The sequence below is a fragment of the Erpetoichthys calabaricus genome, chromosome 14 (assembly GCF_900747795.2).
Source record: "Erpetoichthys calabaricus chromosome 14, fErpCal1.3, whole genome shotgun sequence".
NCBI lineage: Eukaryota > Metazoa > Chordata > Cladistia > Polypteriformes > Polypteridae > Erpetoichthys > Erpetoichthys calabaricus.
This window is the reverse complement of record NC_041407.2, coordinates 111,114,210-111,138,852: the sequence shown is the minus strand read 5'-3', so window position 1 is coordinate 111,138,852 and position 24,643 is coordinate 111,114,210. Positions and strand designations below refer to the sequence as shown.

Below are 24,643 nucleotides of genomic sequence, written 5' to 3'. Positions count from 1 at the left end.
AAGGAGAGCTGGGGTGGGATCGTTTAGTGTGTAGTTATGTTTTGTTTAATACTTGAATTGTTGTTTTATCATCGGCTGCTTTTGGTTTCTGCTTGCAAGTGTGTGTGGGTTGGGCCTGGACTCTCCACCGGAAAAAATAAATGAATCACCGCCTCTTCAGTGGTGCGAATCTTGGCGGCACCGGACCGCTACATGCTGCTCATTAGCAGACCTGAGTGGACCATTTGTGTGCCTCCACATGCATACATGTTGGTCCGTTAACTACCCAGTGGACAAGCAAACATGCATGGAGCTACTTGGAGCCAAGCACATAAGGGCAAGGCCAGTGGTGTGAAGAATTTCACAGAATGGAGTCTGTGCTCTGGTCAGGGTCTTTACAAGGCAAGAAGAAACTACCGCGGTGCACTACGATTACACAATATGGAGGTAGAGGAAAAGATCTGGAAAAAAACAAACAAATTTCTAAACCGTGTGGTGCCAGAATTTCAGGATTTTTGGTACCAGAAATAAAAGTAAAGGTTCCTCTCAATCCCCTGAATCCTCAACTTCATTAGTGTGTGTTGAGGAAAACCAGCCACACGAAAGAACGCCCTTCAACGTGATCGGGACGTCAGAGCGGTGCGTAGAGCGGCGTGACACACCAGGGAGGCTGCAGAATGGATATTTGTTTTGGAACCATTTCTGTACTGGCACTGAGGCTGGAAAGCTGGTATCAATACTTTTAGTGCTGATCCCAGACTAGTGTGCACACCGAGTGTTATCGGTCCTCTAAAATGCAGAAACAAATTGCAACTACGAAAAATCAAACATTTTACTCAGAATTACAATCATTTATGATAAACAACCAGGAGCTCCCAGTATATGAAATAACACAAAGCTTTCCAACACTAATAGCCATCTAGACGTGATGTGGACAGGACTGGCAAGCGTTGTTGGGCTGAATGGCGTGTCCTTGTCCAGAGTGACATCGGCCAGTGTAAACACCTCATCTCTCCAAGTGCTAGCTGCTGAAGATGAAGGAAGACCAACTACGTGAAAGTGGTGTAGAGAACTTTCCACAGGCCACTCTGAAGTACACGCTAACGCAAGTAGCTCTCAAAATACGACAACGTCATCTGCCAAAAAAAAAAAAAACAAAATAAACACCCCAGCTCAGGCCGAGGCACTGCAAAAACACCGAGGATAAAGATCTGCTGTTTTCAATGGCCTGAAAAGTGCCCAGTCACTTCTTTCTATTCGCACTACTCAAGTGACCAAAATACTGCTGAGTTTAAGCCCCACTGTTCTATATTACTGTTGTTTTGACAAGTGCGGTGTACAATTACCAGTTCTACTCTACTCTTCATAAGGTGACACTCGCATTCACATCAAAATCCCAAAGCCAGAGCAGAGGCCCGTCTCTCCATCTGTAAACTTAGAAAGAAGAAACCCTCTTACCACCAAAAAAAAAACGAACTCAAAAACGGCACATGCTGGCTCTGAAGTTTCCCACTTGGACTGTCATTGCTAACAAGTCTGGGACGTGAGTCCTAAAGAGCTTTCAGACGTTGCACTACAACGTCTCCATCGTAGAACTACCACAGGCAGAAGATTTAAAAGACCGTGGCACAAAGTCGGTCTAATTCTGTCACGACGACTGCATATACGGCTCAGTGTCTGTGCCAATGTCTTTCATAGGTCTTGCTCCCCCAGTTAACTCTTTGAGGACTGAATATTTTTTCCAAAAAAAAAAACAGTTTCTGAAAAGCAATGGCTTCTCACAGAAATCAACATTAAACATCTGTTGCTGCATGCTGCGGCTGCCAGTTTGCCAAGAATGTGCGACAGGCTTGCTGCCAGGCCGTCTTCGCGTGGCTGGGGTGGCAGCAGCAGGGGACACGGTCGCAGTGTATTGCAATCTGGTTTCCACCTCTTCCCATTGTTAAGTGGCAGTCCTCCTGGCGAACATTGCCATAGGCGTGTCAGTTACATGAACCTGTTCAGCACCACCACGATTAACTGGGGACCAGTCAGCTGAAGCTGGAACCTCACATTCGTTTTCGATCACTTGTATCAAAATCGGAGTCCGACAAGTCATAGTCCAGTTCAGAGATAATAGGCAAAGCTTCGCCCACAGAGTATTTTGCTTTACGCATTCGCTTTGATTTCTCGCCATTATGTCAGTGCTATTTTGGTGACTTACTACTCACACGAGCCCAGGAAACCTCTGTCAAACAAATGAAGCCAACTTTCCGACTAGCAACGAGAGTCCAACTAAAAGATAACGGTTGGTTTTGTCACAGTTTACAGTTGATAACCATCGTCAACTCCTCCTTTTGACAGAAGTCGACATCAGCCCTGAAAGAGTTAAACTATGAAGATTGAACTTCACCAGTATAAATGGAATTCAGCTGCTCATAGACTAAAAAGGTCAGAGCGTCAGTCCCTGTTGGAGAAGCTTTAAATGCAAACACAATTCTGTATTTAAGAGGGGACTATTGGCAAGAATGGCAGCAAAATTTAAATGTTGTGAAGAGATTGTACGGCTGTAAAACCAAAATACAACATTTTTAGTTTGCAGTCATACAAGACATGTACAACATTAGACTGAACACAAAACAGCTCTCGTAATTATTGTGAAATAACGCACTACGTTTTCTTTGAGTGTCATGAACACACTTCCGTATGATTCAGTCCGTGTGTTGGCATTTGCAGTTCGCTCAGGCTGAAAGTCCAAACTCGCCCCATGACGACTGCTGCAAGCAGACAAGTGAACAGGAAATGTAGTCTTACCTCCAACTAAAACAGCATCAAGGGTCTGCGATAAAACCACCTACTTTCTCTTTATTTTTAACTAGCTGGAGTCCTGGGTGCAGTTTTGGTCTCCAGGCTACAAAAAGGACATAGCAGCACAAGAGAAGGTCCAGAGAAGAGAGACTGGGGTTGAATTATGAGGAAAGATTAAAAGAGCTGGGCCTTTAGAGAGATGAAGAGGAGACCTGACTGAAGTGTACAAAATGATGAAGGGAATTAGTGCAGCGGATCAAGATGGTGACTTTAAAATGAGTTCATCAAGAACACGGGTTGGGGAGACTTTTCACACAAACATTAGGACGTTTTTCTTTACACAAAGAACGACAGACACTTGGAATAAGCGACTAAGTGGTGGACAGGAGGACTTGAGGGACTTTCAAAACTTGACTTGATGTTTTTTGGAAGAAATAAGTGGATAGGACTGGCGAGCTTTGTTGGGCTGAATGGCCTGTTCTCATTCAGGTGGTCCTAATGTTCTGTCCCCCACGGCTCTGCCCATGTAGTAGTGAAACGGAAAACTTTAAAAATCAATCAAAAAACGCAATTCTGGCCAAGCGGAAGGTAGGTACGCTCTGACGTCCGACACCGGCACTGTATCTGATCGTGTTCAGCTCTGATGGGAGAGCGTTCCCCGTGTGGGGAGAAAAGCACGTGGTCATGATATCTCTGCCAATCAGCAGATACCCTCTAAAACACACGTGGCTCTGATCGCTCTCTCAAAAATGTCAAGCATTACTCTAACAATCTCTAGATGATAATGTCTGCTGAACAAACAGGTATTGCTAGCTAAGCAGAAGCGAGGTGCGCTCCAACGTGTGACAAGAGGTAGAGCGACTCGAATGGAGGCTGGCGTATGAATAAGGAGGGCCTTGCACTCCTCCCCTTGGCCTGCAGCCGCTTTCTTAGATTCGCACAATTAAATCGGTGCCACAACTGAAGTATACTTAGTATGATGAGAGAAGTCACAAAATCAACTTGAATGTTCAAGCAAATTATGTTAAAAAAAATTCTAAATCCGTCAAGTAGTTCTCTTTTGTGTGTGTGTGTATATATACATATACAGTACACACACATATTTATATATATATATATATATATATATATATATATATATATATATATATACACACACACACACACACACACACACACACACACACACAGTGATCCCTCGCTATATCGCGCTTCGCCTTTCGCGGCTTCACTCCATCGCGGATTTTATATGTAAGCATATTTAAATATATATCGCGGATTTTTTGCTGGTTCGCGGATTTCTGCGGACAATGGGTCTTTTAATTTCTGGTACATGCTTCCTCAGTTGGTTTGCCCAGTTGATTTCATACAAGGGACGCTATTGGCAGATGGCTGAGAAGCTAGATTGCTTACTTTTCTCTCTCTCTCTCTTGCGCTGACTTTCTCTGATCCTGACGTAGGGGGTGTGAGCAGGGGGGCTGTTCGCACACCTAGACAATACGGACGCTCGTCTAAAAATGCTGAAAGATTATCTTCACGTTGCTATCTTCTGTGTGCAGCTGCTTCCTGAAACGACATGCTGCTCGGTGCTTCGCATACTTAAAAGCTCGAAGGGCACGTATTGATTTTTGCCTGTTTGTTTTTCTCTCTCTCTCTCTGCTCCTGACGGAGGGGGTGTGAGCTGCCGCCTTCAACAGCTTTGTACCGGCGGTGCTTCGCATACTTAAAAGCCAAACAGCCCTATTGATTTGTTTGCTAGAGATTGTTTTCTCTATCTATGTGACATTCTGTGCTCCTGACACGCACTCCTTTGAAGAGGAAGATATGTTTGCATTCTTTTAATTGTGAGATAGAACTGTCATCTCTGTCTTGTCATGGAGTACAGTTTAAACTTTTGAAAAAGAGACAAATGTTTGTTTGCAGTGTTTGAATAACGTTCCTGTCTCTCTACAACCTCCTGTGTTTCTGCGCAAATCTGTGACCCAAGCATGACAATATAAAAATAACCATATAAACATATGGTTTGTACTTCGCGGATTTTCTTATTTCGCGGGTGGCTCTGGAACGCAACCCCCGCGATGGAGGAGGGATTACTGTATATATATATATATATATATATATATATATATATATATATATATATACATACACACACACACACACACACACACACACACAGTGGAACCTCGGTTTGCGAGTAAGTTGGTTTACAAGTGTTTTGCAAGAATAGCTAAAATTTTTAATAAATTTTGACTTGATAAACAGTATGAGTAGTACGTATACACTTTGTCTGCTGAGCGTCATGTGATCACAACTGAGCTGATGGTTCTTCACTCTCTCACTGCGGGATTGTGGGTAATCGTCTCCTATTCTCCGTCTGAGTCGGCGTGCCTCACTCATATAGTTAACATCTGTATGAGCGTATACTGTTTACTATAGCATTGTGACTGTGTGTGTCCCGGTCATGCGCCCCAAAACACGAGGCTGAGTCTCAGTACTTTAGCTTTATTCAGCTTGAAACAGCAATGGCGCGGTTATTTATTGTAGCAGGATCTGCCACTTTCCTATACACAGACACAGCAGTCAGGCAGGGCCGTAGTACTGTGCCCTGCACATTTATAATGTTCCCTTGTATCACCCCTCGACAGCAGGCGCTTATAGCATGTCTGCGATCTTTTCAGATTCAGTTTTACGGCGAACTGCTACAGTACTGGGAGACTGCGATTGCTTTGGGACGCTCTTCCGCGTGTTGTCCTGTTGGGTGGAATCCCACAAGAGTTTAGAAACTCACTCACACCAGCCATGATTCTTTTCAAAGGTAAAGTGCAGGTTAATTTGTTATGTATTTTACTTTAAATTTTGTATTAATAATTTTTATATGAATAGTTTTGGGTTGTGGAATGAATCATCTGAGTTTCCATTATTTCTTATGGGGAAATTCACTTTGATATACGAGTGCTTTGGACTGCGAGCATGTTTCCGGAAAGAATTATGCTCACAAACCGAGGTTCCACTGTATGTACATTATATATATATTTATATATTGTGGCAGATGGCCGGGACGCCTCTTTGACACTGGATCCAGGGGAGCAGTCATAGGATGCACACTATGTCCCCCAGAATACTTGTTGGCAACCCCCCTGGGTTGCATCGGGGCCAATAGTTTGGAACACCGGAACTCAATCCTGTTGGGCTCTGTGGCCACCGCCAGGGGGAGCTGAATGGCCTAATGAGCCCATCTGGGCAGGAACGCAGCCACACCTGGAGGTGCAGCCGGAAGTAGGTCAATAGTACCTGCAGCACTTCCAGGTGGGCTATAAAAGAGGCCGACAGTCACCACTGTGGGCGCCAGAGTCGGGAGGAGGAGGACAAAGCGGCACTGGGAGGCGTGGAGGAAGAGTGGTTTGGGTGTTTCTGGGACTGTGTTGTGCCTGTGGGGATTATGGGGAAGACGAGTCCCACAGGTGAAGAAAAATAAAATATTTTTGTTTATTTTGCCCATGCCTTTGGTGTCAGTCTGTGTTGGGTCGGCGCCAATAAAGCACCTTTGCCTAGACAGATAGATTGAGAGATAGATAGAGAGATAGATAGATAGATGTCACAGACATGCGTCCGAAACTTGGAAGGCCCATTTTCTTAAATCAAAACCTTTGCTGCTTTACAGTGGACGTTTTCAGTACGTTTTAAGACTTTCATTTTCAGGTTGGACCCTGGTACCCTTTCTCTCCATTTTAATTCTCAAATGTAATACTTTAATCAATAAAAAAAAAATAAATCATAACCCTTCAATACAAGCTTTCCATCAGCTCTGAACATGCAGCAGTAAGTACTAAATGCAAATGTTCTTATTCTTAGTGTTTGAAAAAGTACATTGTTACATTCCCAATACTGCCCACCTGAAACATAGCAATCGGCTTCTTCCTACAATCAGATGACATTTCTATGTTGTCGTTACAGATCTTGATATTCTGGGTCACACAACAAGCAAGTACTAACAAAAATCAAACGTTTAACAGGCAAACACTTGGAGTACCCACACTTCGTTTGACAACATTCAAAATCTGACCAGCACTGAGGTAATAAAAAAAGAAACTGACCTTCGTTCCCCATTATGTTCAAACTTTACTCGTACATCATTCTAAATGAAAAAAAAAAAACAAAAAGGAAGAATTAGTTTGGGCTGACCGACAGTGCATTCTTCATGTTGGCAATGCTCTTTGATTGCGTCACTACAGCGTGTGGTCTCACAGTTGCAAATATGAAGCATACAAGAAGAGGAGGAGAGATTGACAGGAACAGTCCCTTCACCCCAATATAATTCTTCATTTGCTTTTCCCCATCTTTACCAGAATTTCATTTGAGAGTCCGAGCGTCCCACTGCGTTAATCTCTGCTACATGATGTGCTCCACTTACCTACCACTTTGCATTTACAGAAATGTTTCTTTAGATCCAGACTTAACTTTTGTACTTAGCCAGTCTCCTTCAAGCTGCCACTGTTGAGGTTAACCCCAAACCCCCACATGACATTTTTTGTATGTTACTTTCCCCATTGTAGTTTGTAGTAAGGTGGAGAAAAAAATTTAATCTAATATTTCCTGAAAAAAAAAACAATGAAGATGCAAACTGAACAGGACCAAACAATGACCAACTATGGACAAAAGGTGTGAGACATTTTAATGTAAAAAAAGAAAAAAATTCTCACAGAAGTCGTGTTGTATAATCTACATATCGGTTATCTAATCATATTGTTAGAACATACAAAATGTGTGTTTTGTTAAAATACTACTAATACTTTCAGAAGACACTGCACAAACAATAAAAAGGAAAGGCACATTCCCACAGTACAATGCATCTGAACTGAAGATCTGCCTCTCCCCATCATTGATTGGTCAAGAATCCTGCCTTTAATCCACGTATTTTGGATTTTGTGAGAACACAACAGGTAAAGGATTTATGGATTATGCAACACAAGTTCTGTGAGAATTTTCTTCTTTTTCTTGTGGACGTTTCTCAGATCACTTCCCATGGTCCAGATTTGGACGTCTTTTGGTCTCGACCTCTTTGAATCTTCATTGTATCTTTCACCAATGAAAACACAAGATTAACATTTTTTTCTCAGCCACCACTACAAAGTTCTTGGGGTAAGTGACATATACACAAATATCCTCGACGGTAGGAGTATTCCTTTAAGCGGCTTCACTGTGTGCGTCCCTGTACGATTTTAAAGTAGTAGCTGGCCTCTATCACACTAAATCCCTTCTTATTAAAACTTGACATCTCTCTGCTTATGACATAATGCCACCACCTTAATTGTTCTTCACAGTTCAAATCCTAAAGTCCTGGGTTTCGAGTCACCGTGAAACTTGCTCCTTTCCTATTATTAACTAAAACACTGAAACTTCTGCCTGCACTTGGCGCTGGTTGAGCGCAACAGAAATGCACTCTGGGTGTTATTCTGGTTTCCTGCAGTTTATTTTTGTAACCCAATGTAAATCATTAAGACGTTACTCATCTCCACCTGAAGCAATCTTGCATCACTTCTTATGTAACTAATGTCCATCCACTTAACTCACCGATTACATTTATTTGTACAACTTCTGTAATCAGGACCTCCAACCTGCAGGGACAACTTGAGGTTTGATGGCAGGTGTGGCAGGCTGTGGCAATGTGCCGTATCAGCGTGTGCTCCCAACCCAAGCCCCAAGAATGTTACCTTGCGGTTCAATCATTGCATGCGTATTTTCTTTACAAATTCATGAAGATGGAATAAAGTTCCCATCTAATATCTAAGCTGGTCTGGTAATCCTGGCACTGCCTACAGCTCACCCACACTGGTACTACAATAAATGAAAAGCAGCCTGCACATACAGTAGTCACCAGCTCAGATTTCAAACTCTAAGAGGTACAAGAGGTAAACGACACCTCCCATAAACAGGGGCCGCAGGGGTGCCATTGGGATTAACTGACTTGCAATAAAAGCGTCAGGTCAGTCACGGCCTGTCTAACATGTCTGGCCTTTACAATAAAAGACGCTTTCTTTATCGTCTGCCAGTCTACAAATCTACACGGAGGACTGGACCCCTCAAGTGAGAACGTGACAAGTGGCTGACCTGTTTGTTGGACTGGCTGTTTGCCTTGCCCTTCACACTCTCGTAATTAGTAAGCCTGTTCCGCCGGCTCATCTGCAAGGCCACCAGGTCTTTCATGATGGAGTGCAGGGCTTCCTGTTCATCTGGAAAAGAAAAAGGAACAGAAATCAGTTTCTGAATCTGCAATCTGAGGGCTCCTTCCCAGTATGACACATTAGTATGTGAAAGGCAAGCAGGGAATACAAAGATGGAATTGTGGCCTTAATGCTCGCCTGTCCCGCCGTAAGCAGCACACAACAGCAGCCCTACAGAAATGTTCAACCAAACTTAGTTAGGGTTTGGTGACAACCCTTACAACGAAATCATTTGACGAATGGTAGTTACCTAAATGCAGTCACCTGTATTTTTTTGATTTTTTTTAATATAACCCCAAGTTTGGACACAACACTCCATGACTCGGGCATCAGGACTCTCAGGGACAACACTAATTCAAGTTCTGACATGTGCTGGAATGGCACTTCTGGAACAACCCATTGAGATCCTCAAGGCAACAAACGCGTACGCTGAAGGACTGAGACAAGGGTACAAATAACTTGAGGTAACCGGAGAGAAGGTGCCGCTTTCCTTCTGTATTCAAAGTAAATTTGTATGAAAACATGCAAACTTGGCAGGAGGATTAAATTAGTACACCAAAAACCCACCCCATTCTAAGAGGCACAGGTAACAAAAGAGGAGGGACAGAGTGGAATGTGTAGACGCATCCATTAAATGAAGTGACAAGCTCCGTGGGCCACAGCCCGTGTATCGACTGTACTGGGCAGCTCTGCACACTTGCACTTTGTTTCGCGCGCCACTCTTTGCTGCAGTTTTCACCCAGCAGTGTTGTCTGAGAGGAGCAAATCACGCATATCAGAACACCATCCAAATGGCTCTTATATTCAAAATTAATATAATTAAACTGAATATTTCAAATGCCACCAGTCAGCCAGCGTCTAATACATGTTGAGATGCACTGCACAATATTGTGCCATCATCCAGTGTGCCTTCATTTTAATATAAATAAATGATTTATATAAAGAACAAGCTGGCAAAGTCTGCAGATGATACCAAGACAGGTGGATTAGCAGATCATTTGGAATCCGTTATATCATCACAGAGGGTCTTGGAAAGATTTGAAATTTAATGTCAATAAATGTAAAGAATTACAAATAGGAAGTAAAAATACCCAATGGGGGTCTGAAAATTGAAAGTCCACCTTATGAGAAGGACTTGGGAGTCATAGTGGACTCTAAGCTATCGACTTCCAGACAGTGTTTAGTAGCCATTAAGAAGGCTAACAGAATGTCAGGTTATATAGCGCCTTGATGTGTGGAGTACAAGTCACAGGAGGAGACACTCAAGCTTTATAACACACTGGTGAGGCCTTGTCTGGAGTCCTGGGTGCAGTTGTGGTCCTCATAAAGACATAGCAGCACTAGAGAAGGTCCAGAGAAGAGCGACGAGGCTGATTCAGGGCTACAGGGGATGAGTTATGAGGAAAGATTAAAAGAGCTGAGCCTGAGAGATGAAGAGGAGACCTGAGTGACTGAAGTGTGCAGAATGATAAAGGGAATCAGTCCAGTGGATCGAGACTGTCATTTTAAAGAGAGTTCATCAAGAACACGGGGACACAGCTGGAAACTTGTGAAGGGTGAATTTCGCACAAACATTAAGAAGTTTTTCTTTACACAAAGAACAATAGACACTTGGAATAAGTCACAGAAGGTTCTGCTCAATCTTTATAACACACTGGTGAGGCCTCATCTGGAGTCCTGGGTGCAGTTTGGGTCTTCATAAAGACATAGCAGCACTAGAGAAGGTCCAGAGAAGAGCGATGAGGCTGATTCAGAGCTACAGGGGAAAGATTAAAAGAGCTTAACCTTTAGAGAGATGAAGAGGAGACCTGAGTGACTGAAGTGTTTAAAATTATGAAGGGAATCAGTTCAGTGGATCGAGACTGTCATTTTAAAGAGAGTTCATCAAGAAAACGGGAACACAGCTGGAAACTTGTGAAGGGTGAATTTCGCACAAACATTAGGAAGTTTTTCTTTACACAAAAAACGACAGACACTTGGACTAAGCGACCAAGTCGTGTGGTGGACAGTAAGACATTGGGGACTTTCAAAACTCGACTGGATGTTATTCTGGAGGAGTGAAGTGGACAGGACTGGCGAGCTTTGTTGGGCTGAACGGCCTGCTCTCGTCTAGCGTGTTCTAATGTTCACACATCATCGGAGATCAAAAACTAAACTGTCCAATAAGGAGGCGTCAATTTATTCCTCTGAAATCTGTGAACTACTCAGAAGGCCTGAAGTTTTTTCAGGTTTAGTGTCACCTGCCTAATCACCTCAATCATGTCCTCCATCACACTGCGCAAGAAGCTCTCATTCTTCAGGGGGAGGATGAGAAACAACTTGGCCCCCCAAACACTTTAATCTGGAGAACGTCACCTCTCCCGTTGTGACAAAGCATCACATGTTGTACTGCTCTCACACACTTATTACAAGTGAAATGACCAACTGAAATCAGCCATTCCATTTCTAAAAGAGGGACAAACCGTGGCGAGTTTACACCAAGGAGACGGGCGGAACATCAGGAAGGTGCAATCAGGTGCTTAATAAATGACAACTTGTAGCCTTGCTGGCTGAACCCCGACCAAGTCTTTATTTGTTATAAATTAGGGGAACAACAATGTTAGGAAATTTGAAGAAACTCACCTTTCTTAAGTTAACTGAAAGGTATCCTATAATAATAATAAAAAAAAAGATCAAATACCACGGCAACAGGAAAACTCCTCTGTATCCCATATAAAAATGGCCTAAACGCAAAACGGACTTCAGCAGGCGTAGAATGTAACCTGCATAAAGACTCGTTCTTTAAGAAATATTTTACTTTTCTAACAGTACCTGTTGATTATCTGAGTGTTTACTAATCATTACAAAGTGCACCACATTAACAGCGGTCTTGTCTGAATGACGCACATCAAGGAGAACACGGAGACGTCCATTTGCCACTCGGCCCTTCAGCCAGCAGCTCATCCAAGTGCTGCTTCAGCTCCGCGGCCCAGTGGTTTGTTTGCGATTCCCACAACTGTTTGCCTCAAGTCCTTTCTGGTTTCAGTTCCATAATTTCCACTGCCGTCCTCGAGTTTGTGATCCACCTCCCTAAGCTGAAAGGATTCTGCTGGATCTCCTTTATCAACGCCTTTGAGGAATTTGAAGACCTGGACGACATCCACACACAGTCTCCTCTGCTCAGACTAAACACGTTTAATTCTCCAAGACTAACAGAGATGGACGTGCCCTTAAGTCCTGGGACGCTCTCTGTTGTTCTCCTCTGCACAGCTTCAATGTTGCCATGTCCTTCATGTAATGCGGTGACCAGGACTGCAGTTGACACTCCAGATGCACGTTTTATAAGTAAGTCCGAGTACCTGCAGCAGACCACCGCCAACGGCCGATGTAAGTACAAGTGTGTATGACAAAGCCCTCGTACGCCTTGTGGAGTACCTACTTATCGTGTGTGTGTACACAGACGTGGCATCAGGCTAATGCTGGCACCAACTGTAGGCAGCAGAGGTTCAGGCCCTGCTAAGCACCCTGGTCAATCTCCCTTTCAAATGTTACATCACAAGCCCTGTCTATGCAGGACTACACTCCACGTGTGTACTGTAACAATAGTGTGAAGGGTGAAAGTCGCGCTGTCTGGCACACAGAAACTCCACTGCTGGAGAGAGAAAAAACACGGCAGCAAAATCAGGGAGTTGAGCCCGAGGTAAGCCAGCGTATCGGTCTGCTGTGGAGAAATGTCACTTTCTCTACTTTTTACAAAATGACACTTAAAGAATATTAAAAAAATAAATAAATAAGGTTACATGTAAATGCATTTCTTTAGCCAATTAGAGAGCGGCTCACATCAACAAGTGCAATTTCCAGCTTACCCATTTTTAAGGACTGCTTTCCCAAACCAATTTCAGGTCTTCGAAAATCCATGCCTTCACCAAGTCTTGGTCATGACAACAACCTGCGGGGTGAAAAACAAACATTTCCACATGAGACTTTTGAACATTTGTTTGAGTAACGTTTTTCTCCAACACCACCAGAAACTACCGACTACACACAAGCTCTGAATTGCAGTATCTGCCCGCTAGTGGTGTGTCTCTGTGATCCTATGCTGCACGTCATATTAGAGCGGCCCGCCTCACGCTTCAAAGCAGCAGCTGAGCCACACGAGCGTCTGGCCCAAGCTGACGTTCTGTGAGGCTCCATTTTACTTTGGAATGAAGCTACAGCAGAGCTCGTTTCATGGACGCTGGACACCAGCCACAAACGATCACTTTGTTTCAAACGTGTCTCGACTTCTTCGACTTTCTATAACTGTAGCTGGAACTGCTCGTCAGCCATGTCTTCGTTTTCTCTACACATCCCAAAGTCATGCAGAATCGATTATTGGGGGACTCCAAGCTGGCCTGGCGTGAGCGAGCAGGTGTGGATGTGAGACCGAGAACGTCACCTTGTCCAAGTTCGAGTCCCACCCACAGCCAGGATCTCTGCCAATCAAACCTGGATAAGCCAGTTGAGTGGATGGATGGATGGATGGAATGGCCATTACTTTCAGGGGATGAATGCAAGACCCTGCGCCTTATTAGGGTTACATCTAATGTTTCATGGAATCAATCTCACTGCCATCGTTTCTAATTCCTGATTCGTCAGTGACACGCTACAAGTCAAAATAATTGTAACAACCAGGCTCATTTTAATTCCTGAACTGACTCCATAATGGGAGAAAAATGTCATTAAAGGCGAGCGGGTTCTTTTCCTTTTTATTGACTTCAAAAGCAGCAAGTCTTTCAAGTCCTACCATAGAGAATTTGAAACTGGCGCAATTCCTGGAACCCCAACACTGAAACACGAGCCCTCGTCTGGTCTCCTCGTGGAAATCAAAATCTTCTCGCACGCCTCTGTTTTTACAGCCTTCGATTTATGCCAGTGTCCACTCCACTCCACAGCCTTTACAAAGCACCAGTATGGCTGTGCACTTGGCGTGATGTTCCTTGTTCTTAGTTACATGTCAGAGTTCAGTAGAGAATTGAAGCGAACAATAAAGAAACAATATAGAAATTAGAAAACTAAAAAAAAAAAAAATGAAAATGTACCAAACAGTTATATGGGAATAATGTATTTTTCTCTTTTTAACAGTATCTTGATTTTCATTCTACTTTTCTAGGTGTCCTAATTGTTTAATTGATCCATTATTTACTAATTAGAGGGCCTTTGATTATTCAGTGTGTTGCTTGCCTGGGTGTCTGCTCTGCTCGTTTTAAATTATTATTAAGATACAATGAAGAGGGAAAAACTATAGCAAAAGCGGACATTTCTAAATGTCTTATAAATGTAAAAATGATGCTGCTGTGCTTTTCTGAATGTCGAATAAAAAAAAAAAAAAACACAGCTAATTAAATGAGCTCAGTGCTGTCAGGTGTTGTCAATGATTAGGAATGTGGTTGGAACAAAAACCTGCAGCCACAGGGGTTCACCAGGACCGAGTTTGGGAAACACTGATCTATACCCATCCACACAAACACACACACTAGTGCTGGCAGGAATATCGCTTCATACCCAAAACCGTTTACTTTTGTTATATGATGGATTTTTCTTATACCACACCACCGGTTTAAAGAGCCTAAACAACGTTCAGAACGTGGCGCAGCGGGACACTGTTTAAGGGGTTAGGTTAGGTTTCTTTATTTAGTCATGTTTACACAGGAAAACATGAAATTTGCCTTCTCAGTTTCATCTAATAACAGGTAACAGACAGAATGAAATAAAACAGACAAATAGAAATAAGAAAGGTTAAGGTAAGGCAGTTAGATAAAACATATTTATACCAAAAAAAAAAAAAAAAAAAGGTAACAGGATATATATCAAAACCTTAAACATTATCTCCGATATTTCTTATTGAAAAGTCATATGGCACTAGGAAGAAAGGAGTTTCTGGAGCGATTTGTGTGGGTTTTCAAAGCGACTCTCCTTCCCGATTTACTGAAGTTTAGTTCTACATGTAATGGATGTCTGTCATCAGTTGAGATGATTTCCAGTTTCTTTAGCATTGCCCTCTGACACACACTAGTCAAATCATCTACATCAGCCCCAATAACTTTAGCTGTACACTTCGTAATCTGCTGGAGCTTTTTTGAGTTTTGGTTTGTCAGACTATTAAACCAGGCAATGAAACTGAAAGTGATCACGGACTGGATCATACTACGATAGAAGGACAACATGAGGTCCTTGTCTACTTTAAATAGTTTGAGTTTATGGAGGAGAAATAAGCGTTGGTTGCATTTAGAAAATAATTTTTTTGTATTTGTATTCCAGTTAAGATTGTTATCTAGGTAAGTTCCTAAGTATTTATATTCATTCACTATTTCTACCTCCTCTCCCAGAACTACAATAGGTGAACATACAGATTTCTGTCTCTTAAAATCAAATATCATTCCTTTGGTCTTTTTTACATTCAGAGTGAGAGAGTTTTTATTGCGCCAGTTTACCATACAGTCCACTTGATTTAGATGGTGGCTTTTTCACTGCTACACCGCTAAACATGCATGCAACAGAGTACATGCATTAGTGGAGGTATTGAGCGGTGAAAATGGACAGACAACATTCAGAAACTGAAGTGGTAGCATACGATAAAGTTGAACGTGATGACACAGAAGAACTTTTGTCGAAAAAAGGAGCCACGTCTGTTGTCTGGAGATTTAAAAGGTCGGATGCGCACCAAACAACTATTTACTGCAAATGCTGTCGAGCTAAAGTTGTCAACACGAGCAATCTGCTGCACCACCTTAGCCGCAAACATGCTTTGGAGTGCCATGAATGTACGGAACTGAGACTGGCACCCTCCACGTCCTCAGGTAAAACTGAAAAAGCGAGAGGACACTCGAGTCAGACGCATTAACTAGAGGTACTGCCTACGACAAAAAAAAGCAAGCGGTGGATTGAGGTAACCAACGCCATTACAGTCCAGATAGCTGATGTGTCAGTGGACAGAGACTGGTAACATCAACACAAAGCGGAGCTGGTTCACAAAACAGATTGACTATTTATTCCTTTTCTAAGACACGTTCAGTGCAATACAACTATTGAGAGGCACCTCTGGATATTTGACAAAGTCTAAATGCCTCTTTGGATGGCTGAAAATATCTTGTCAAAATTATAGTTTAAACTGTTTGCAAAATTTCTTCAATAAAAGGGTTCCATATTTTGACTGCAACTGTCATGCAGTGCGATTCCTTCTCTTCATTAGTGCCACCCCATCACTTTATGGGGCCATGCCAACCTGCACTAATACTTGTGTGCACATTAAAAGGTACGATTCTCATGATGGTGGCACAGGTCATTCTTAGCCAGTCTACTGCAGTAACTGTAGTGGAAAGTGCGGTTAACATCCACTCATGTAAGGGAAAAAAGTACTGTCAAATACCATGAAACTGGGATCATTTTGAAAAATACCGTGATATTGAATTTTGGTCATACTGCCCAGCACTAACATACACACACACACACTTTCTAACACAGTGCTGAGACCCCATCTGGTATACGGTGTGCAGTTCTGGTCTCCAAGCTAACAGAAAATGATGATGAGCTATGAGAAGAGACTGAAGGATTTGCAGCTTTTCATTTAGTGCACTAAATACCCCGATTATTCACAAAAACCCAATTCCTAAAATGTCACGTAGATAGATACTTTATTAATCCCAAGGGGAAATTCCTATACTCCAGCAGCAGCATACTGATATAAACAATATTAAAGAGTGACAGCAATGCAGGTATAACAGACAATAACTTTGTATAATGTTAACGTTTACCCCGCCAGGTAGAATTGAAGAGTCACATAGTGTGGGGTCTCCTCAGTCTGTCTCTGAAGCTGCTCCTCTGACTGGAGATGATCCTGTTCAGTGGATTCTCCATGATTGACAGGAGTCTGCTCAGTGCCCGTCGCTCTGCCACGGATGTCAAACTGTCCAGCTCTGTGCCTACAATAGAGCCTGCCTTCCTCACCAGTTTGTCCAGGCGTGAGGCGTCCCTCTTGTTTATGCTGCCTCCCCAGCACACCACTGTGTAGAAGAGGGCGCTCGCCACAACCGTCTGATAGAACATCTGCAGCATCTTATTGTAAACCCGAGATACCCGATTAACCGAGGCAGAGTTACCCGATAATGTGGCCATGTAAGCCCTTAGACCGGGTTTATACTTCACGCGATGCGACGCATGCTGCAGCGGATGCTCCTGCTACGCAAGCGTTGTAGTGTTTATACTTGCATGTGCGCTTTACATAAATCTGGAGGAATCCAGCAGGTGGCAGTGCCAGATATCATCACGGTGAGAACAGGTTCGGCTCCTCTGTGTTGTGAATTGCCTAGAACACCCATTACATTCTGATGACACCTTACCGCAATATCTCTGAAAAGAAATCTTAATGATTAAATCTATTAATCCAGGGATGTGTCCATTCCAGCAAGCACTGGGCACGAGTGAGAAAATCCCTGGACGAGGCATCAGCTCATCGCAAGGTGAATGCAAGCACACACATACACTGGCGTCATTTTAGTGGCACCAAATCTGCATATGTTTGGAAGGAAACTGGAGCACAGTGTGGAATCCAAGCAGGGAATACCAGCGGCGCGACTCTCTGCGAGACACCAGTGCTACCGCTCCACCACCGTGTCACCCACATGTGTGTAATTACTAACTGTATTCATTATTTAAACGAAATTATCTGTAAAACGTAACATACATTTGTTAATGCATTTCATCATGAAAGTGACATCAAGTATAAATCTAAAGATTCTAAATGTGCAGAGAGTTGGAATATCAGACATTTAATGTGTTCTGTGTGCTGATCTATTGCTGCTTGCCGTAGCGATTAAAAACTGGGACGATGTTTACAACGGTCGGCTTTAATGGTAAACTACGAGGTTAAAGTGGACATTGAGATTAAGGCTGAAATTTCCACTTTAATCACACAATACACCTTTTCACCGTGTCCTTAATTTTTTTTCTCTGTGGCTCAAACACAGCGCTGTACATTCTATGGCTGTTGTGAAAAGACGGTATGTGAGACTTTTAAAATGTGTCGTGTCATTACGATCAGGAATATGTGATGCTTGAATTGAAAAGCACCACAAATGCATCTGTATGTTGGCATTTTGCTTCACCACATCGAACCATTCATCAAACATTGAAGGGCGCACACCGATCTCGTAGGATCCTCAAAGCAGCTTTCTGTCACAAGTAGACAGTAAACAGAGACTCTGACGTCACGTTCTGACTTTTCGCACACTGCGCCCTCCGACTTTTTGCTGGTACTGCACCTCGCGCATGTATTGCGTTAAATTTCTGAGGACATGCTCAGAGGATGCATCAAATGAATGCTCAGAACGCGTGGCAGTCATGATGCGGGCGCGTACCCGTTCTGAGCGTGAAGTATAAACGGACCCTTAACCGGGCTGTTAGTGTTAAGGCTTTTGTAATCTGCGTGCGTCCGTTGCACTCTGACCACCTGCGCATGTATTGGTGTCGCACACGTGATCAGCATCCACAAAAGAAATGCCCAGAGGTAAACGTTCAGGTGATCGCATTATTCCTTCTCCTGGCCGATATAATCGGTCTCAATATTTCAGAACTCAGCCACACCATCTCAAGAGCGGTCATGTGTGTCTTGTAGCCCAATTACATTTTAAAGCAACAGGTAACCTAATGCAGTACCTGTGTTGTAGCGTGTAGCGGTACGCCGGTCCTTTGTAGGGTTCAGTCACAAAGTCAAGCAGAAAATAATGTGCTACACGCACTCCAGAGACAGAATTACTAAAGCGCCAATTTGACTAAACAAGTTTATGACACACAAGAAAACATTGGGCGTCACTTATTTTCAGATTTGCGGCACCGATGATTATGTTGAACTGTTTTTGTGCAGCTCAATGATGTCTGAGAATTTCGCCAAAGGACAACCCCAGGAGACGACGTGCACATGGAAACGTGGATGTAAAAAAAATAAAAGCCATTCTGTCTTAGTTGGGTTCTTCATCTTAACCTGACTGTGTAAGTGTATGTGAACACACTGAGGGTAAGCAAGCGGAGATTAAGAGGGGACATGACGGAGTCGAGCGGACTCCGGTGCTCACTTTACAATGAGGCCAATGAGAGAGAACACGAGGACACAGTTCAACGCCACACAAACATTCGGAGCTTTCTCTTCACACAGAGGACCACAGACATATGGACTAAGTGACCAAGTAGTGTGGTGGAGAGCAGGACGTCAGGGACCCTCCTAACTCGAGTTGATGTCATTTTGGGTGTGTACGTGTGTTCACCTGGTGATGAGCTGGCACCCTCTCCAGGTGTTGTGCTCCATCTTGCCCACAACCCGCCCCCTGGATAAATGGGTTGAGAAAATTTACGAATTGTTATTTCCGCAATGCATGTCGATAACAGATTAAGGGCAACCCTTGGCATGCACACAGAAAAGACATGCAAGAAAGAATCAAGTAGGCATTTTTGGAAATTTTTCCCCTTGGGATTAATAAAGTATCTATCTATCTAAATGAAGGAAATTGGGAAGAGAGCCATTCTGGGTCATTGTGACCTTAAATCTACACAGGTAGTCAGGGCTGTGGAGTCGGTAGATGAATCCTTGGTCTTCCGTTACGTCTGACTCTTCTGTATTTAATACACTAATGTATTTTTCATGTTGATTAAAGGAAGGCAACAGACACGTCATCATTTAACCAGAGAACTACTGGCTAGGAAGCTGACGGCTCTACCGTATCGGCCAGTTTGAACCCCTGAACACACCTCAGGCCACAGCACACACCTCCACCTCCACCATTACACTTATTAAACACATTAGATCTGCAGTAAAATGGAAACACTTTGTAATGTACCATAATCCCGATTACAATGTGTGAATGTTTAATCGCTCGGCTGAACTTCACACTGGTAGTAACATAACTATGCCCTGGGTGTTATTCTTACATCAGAGAAGTACTTAATAATGACGGTTGTTTGTGAAATGGGACATTTGAACTTGCTGTATTTTTTAAATTTTATTAGTAGTTGGAGTCTGTACATTTTTGCCGACTCCAGGTACCCAAAATTGTCTCCGACTCCAACTCCATAGCCCTGCAGGTAATCACATGTCACAAAAGCTCTGAACTGTCCAATCACAGTCCGGTTATAAAGAATGAAGAACTGGCAGCAGAACTCTGGGAAGGATTTGCAGGCATTCATTTTCTTTTTCAAACATGACCTGCCAAAAAATAAAATAAAAAAAATAAAGCACACCCCTCCAAGCCGTTTGGCACCAAGGAAGGTAAAAACAAGCAGCAGCAGCAGCTCTTCATCTTTTCTGAAGTCACTCTGCCCTCTGAGTAACTTGAATAAAACAAATAAATCACACATCCGGCACCTGCATCAATGGCTGGACTTGACGGCTTCCAGGTCTGCTTGAGTGCTCAAAGGTGCCCAACGTGTCTGAATGAGGGCACTGAGACCAAACGGGCAGGCTTGTGTCACCTCGAACGCCACTGCCACACTTCCTAACAAACTCATGAGAGTTCCGTGCAGACATCAGATACTGTAGATAGATAGATAGCGTAGTTGGCAGGATTAGAAACTTTATTAATCCCAAGGGGAAATCATCACATCACTAAGCAGACAGACGACGTCACACTAACAGAATTGACAGCGAGTGCAGAAGAAGCAGACACGCCAACCTTTACGTATTTGTTTAATATTAAAGAAGTGACCTTTACCGTCTTCTTTTATATTCAGCACAACTCTATTTTCCAGAAGGTAACTGGCACCATTTTCCATGAGTTTGGATGTACATTAGGTGCCAGCGGTGTATGTTTTAAAAGCAGTAACTGCTGCTCAAGTTTAGCGTCTTATCACACCATTCAGCACATACTGAATTAAGGAAAGCAAACTGTCCTGCAACGTCATCAAAACTGTCACCAGGTCTGCAAAAAAATCAACCTTGGGCCCACCAGTGGTTTACTTTGGACAGGAATGCTGGGATTCTCCTCTGCTTTGCCGACAACCCAAACCAAGGACGCTGGGCCATTAAACTGTGTCGTCGGTCACATTGCACCAATCACTGCTCAGCTTTACTGTCATTTGTATACATGACGGTAAATGAAATCTCATTTCTAAATTAAAGTGTGGACCCCCGTGCTTAAAGTGACGGTTACTGTGAATTGCTCAGCGAGCAGAAGGTGACCCGATCACCACAAGGCATCAAGTTAGAGGACACATTCCTTCGCAGGATTTTATTACAGATTTTAGTGTATTGTTGTTGTTCTGTGAAAACTGTGCAAAAGTTTGGACACCCCAAGATACTGGAAGTCACAGACAACTTTTCTCAAGGTGGTTTCAGACCTTCATTAGCTTGTCAGGACGATGGCTTGTTCACAGTCAGTGCCACCCATGTCAAAAGCTGTACAAACTCTGTGACCACTCAAAACTTGTTCAATGGGCTCCTCTAAGCAGCTGCCAAAGGCGGCGATGGCAAAAGCGTTTTCAGTTCACAATGTTACTAAGAAATGGCAGTTAACAGGAACAGTGCAGGTCAAGCGAAGGTCTGGAAAAATCAAGAAAACTTTCAGAAAGAACTGCTGGTTGGATTGCTAGAAAGGCAACTAAAAGAACCATCTGACTGCAAAAGAGCTTCAGGGAGATTTAGCCGACTCTGGAGTGGGGGTCCGCTGTGCTACTGTGCAGCGACACCTGAACAAAGAGGACCTTCATGGTAGAGTCAGCAGGGTCCTGCACCAGAGCCCATCAAATGAACATCCAAACAAGCCCGATGCATCCTGGGAGAAGTCCTGTGGACTGATAAAGTCAAAACAGCACTTTTTGGCCACAATGTGCCAAGGTATGTTTTGGGGGGGCGAATTCCAGGAAAAGGACCAGCCTCAAATATGAAGCATGGCAGTGGATCAACCCGCTTTGGGCTTGTGTTGCAGCCAGTGGCATCGGTAGAGGGAAGAATGGATACAAATAAACAGCAGCAAATTCTGGAAGCAAACATCACACCATCTGCACAAATAAGGATGGGTCCTACAACAACACAACTGCAACTCTACAATGGAAGACCCCGTGAGGCACAAGCGGACGGTTTGCCACGGCCATCACTGAAAATCTGAGGAGAGATCTCAAAAGAGCAGTGCACGCTAGACAGCCCAAGAACGAGTGGGCGAAAAGACCCCAAGTAAGAACTGAAAGACCCTCAGAGGGCTACAAGCGGTGACACTCACCAAAGGGGGTCCTACTGACCCTATACTTTTGCTGTGGGCCCTTGTCATTTTTTATTTTGCTAAATTTGCACCTGTGAGTGATGGAAATAAAAATGTCACCTTGCTCAAAATCTTAACAGAAACGTGTCGTCTTTAACTTGGTGCCCTTTGGCAAGCAGTTCATCTCGTGCTCACTGAACTATTCACAGTGACAGACATTTTAAAGTAAGGGGGCCCACAGTTCTGCATGACGCTGTACAAGGCGAGCAGAGGTCTACAAAAATAACAGAAGGAGTAACAAGCGGTGAGGAAAGATGCATAGCGGACCACCAAGGGGACTGAAATACTAAAACAATTTAATAAATCAATCAGGCAGGTATAACACGCCGACCAAACCTGCTGCCACTCCTCCCCAGCTGATAATCAAGGTGGCCCAATTTGCTCGTTTCTGGTCCCAAAACAAATCGAGCAGGAGGAACGGTTAAAGAAATGAGTCTCCTCACCTGATGTCCTACTTAGCACAAAGTGCCCCCAAACTCGGGGCTCAGCCAATTCGAGTCCCTCTGTGGAGAGTGCCCTGGGGCACACGATGCCAGTCTTCAGAAAGTCTCCCCAAATCTTGCTAGCTCGATAACAGCATCTGGGCAGAGTTTCAGCTCTCCGCAGGACTTGAACGGGAGAACTCGGACTCTTCATGGACATCCATCACGCATTGCATATGCCTTTGTAATCCTCAAAAGGAGGGTTGTGATGAAGGCCCGGATTCAATATAATGTATAAAAAATATATATATATATATAAATTGGAAAGCCGATTATGAGAGAGACGGGAGTAAAGAAAATGGTTTATAGCTTCAATCCTGTTCTTTGGACTGCTGGAAGGAAGTTGGATTCGACAGTTTACGAAGGTACGCAGGCCAAAACAAAATTAAAAAAAAGTTTTTGGACCCAAAGAAAATCCTCAAGCTGGTCCTTTATTGTATCTTAAAACATGGCGACAGCAGCAAGGGGAAGGAAGGCACAAATCAGGCCAGCGTGCACCGTGCACTGCGAGGCACAACTTTTCCTTTCGGCTCTTCTAGATGGCGTCCAAAGTTGCAAAGCGTTTTAACCGTTAAATCGCGGCGCTGACACTCAGAAGCTGCCCTCGTTATGTTAAAGGCAAAGAGGATCCGTCAGAGACTCTCAGCTCCGTGCCGTCTGTCGACATTCTCCGGACCAGGCAGCCATCAAAACATGCGATCCATCGGAAGGGAGTTGGAGAATCTTAGGAGGACAGCGAGCTACGGCTTTAACTTACTCTCACCCTCTGGAAGCTCGCGCTGCGCTCAAACTCCATGTCACGAAGCCTACACCGACATACACATCTTTGGCTGTAATCCGACATTTCTACACTCATAAGACGTCATCTTCACAAGGCACAAGTCCGGCGAGGCGACGTGCTCGACTTGGAACAGGCAGCGGACGCACCATCTGAAGCTGGCATACTGACGAGCAAAGTTGCCCTCTTCGGGATACGTCAACGCTCTGCACCGGCTGGGGGGAAAAAAAGAGGGGGGGAAAAGAAAACAAGCAAGCCGCAAACGAGTCCGTCGGTCGGCGAGACGGGGGCCAGGCCGAGTTGTGACGCCGTTAAGTTTTTTTTCCCCCCTTCGACAATTAGGAAGACGTTCACCGCTCGTCCACGAAGCTCCGGACGACTTCCGTCCTAAATCTCGGCTCTGTCTGTCAGTCCAGCCGCCAGGTCTCGTCTTCTTGGCCCGCGGAAAAGTGCGCTCGAGCCGCTACGTACGTTGAGTTTCCTGACCAAAAGAAAAAAAAAAAAGCGGCACCCAGTTAGAACGAAATCTGTCCGCCAGCTTCCCGAATTGAAAAGATGATGCGGCGCCGGGTCCAAGTTAAGAAGAAAGCAAAAATGCAGAAGGCAGACTTCCGAACTCGTTTGTAAACTTGAGCGTCGACCGCCTCCCCCGTCAAGAGCCCGCTTCTTAATTGACCGCTGGAGTTACAGCCGCTCGCGAGGACGCGCGCAAGCGCAAGCCCGAGCTCTCTGTCACCGCCCTCAGCCCACGCGTCACACTGACGTCACAAGCACCGCCCTCGCGCTGGTCCTGACGGGACTGAATGGTCCCGCCTTTGCGTTGGCCTCAGCTGGAGGGGCGAATCAGAAGCGTCGAAAGGCAACAGGCGTGGCATCGCTGGGCATACTGCACGGTAACGTCGGGCATCGTTACTTGTACTACAAAGCGAACCTGCTTTTAAGGTGAAAATGTGTTAATAAAAAGCCATCTCTTTATTTCTATATTTTGTGTTTGTTAATACGATTTATTATTTATCATTACATTTAAAAAACAGACGAGTGACGCACAGGTCACAACTGACATATTTCAATTGTAATGGCACACAAGTGGTGAAGACGAAGGAGTCGAATCGCGGACCACCCTGGCTCTGCTTC

The 24,643-nt window shown here is 44.0% G+C and overlaps 1 protein-coding gene across 1 annotated transcript in view; it reads right to left on the bottom strand.

Moving 5' to 3' along the window:
- map3k3 (mitogen-activated protein kinase kinase kinase 3) overlaps positions 1-24,259 on the bottom strand; it is a 70,853-nt gene extending 46,594 nt beyond the window's left edge. The window contains exons 1-4 of the mRNA XM_028819897.2: positions 22,693-24,259; positions 12,836-12,918; positions 8,878-8,999; positions 6,864-6,904 (exon numbers count right to left, since the gene is read on the bottom strand). Coding sequence (XP_028675730.1) covers positions 6,864-6,904; positions 8,878-8,999; positions 12,836-12,887 — 215 coding nt within the window. The 5' untranslated portion in view covers positions 12,888-12,918; positions 22,693-24,259. The remainder of the gene's footprint in view (positions 1-6,863; positions 6,905-8,877; positions 9,000-12,835; positions 12,919-22,692) is intronic.
- Positions 24,260-24,643: the final 384 nt, after the last annotated feature.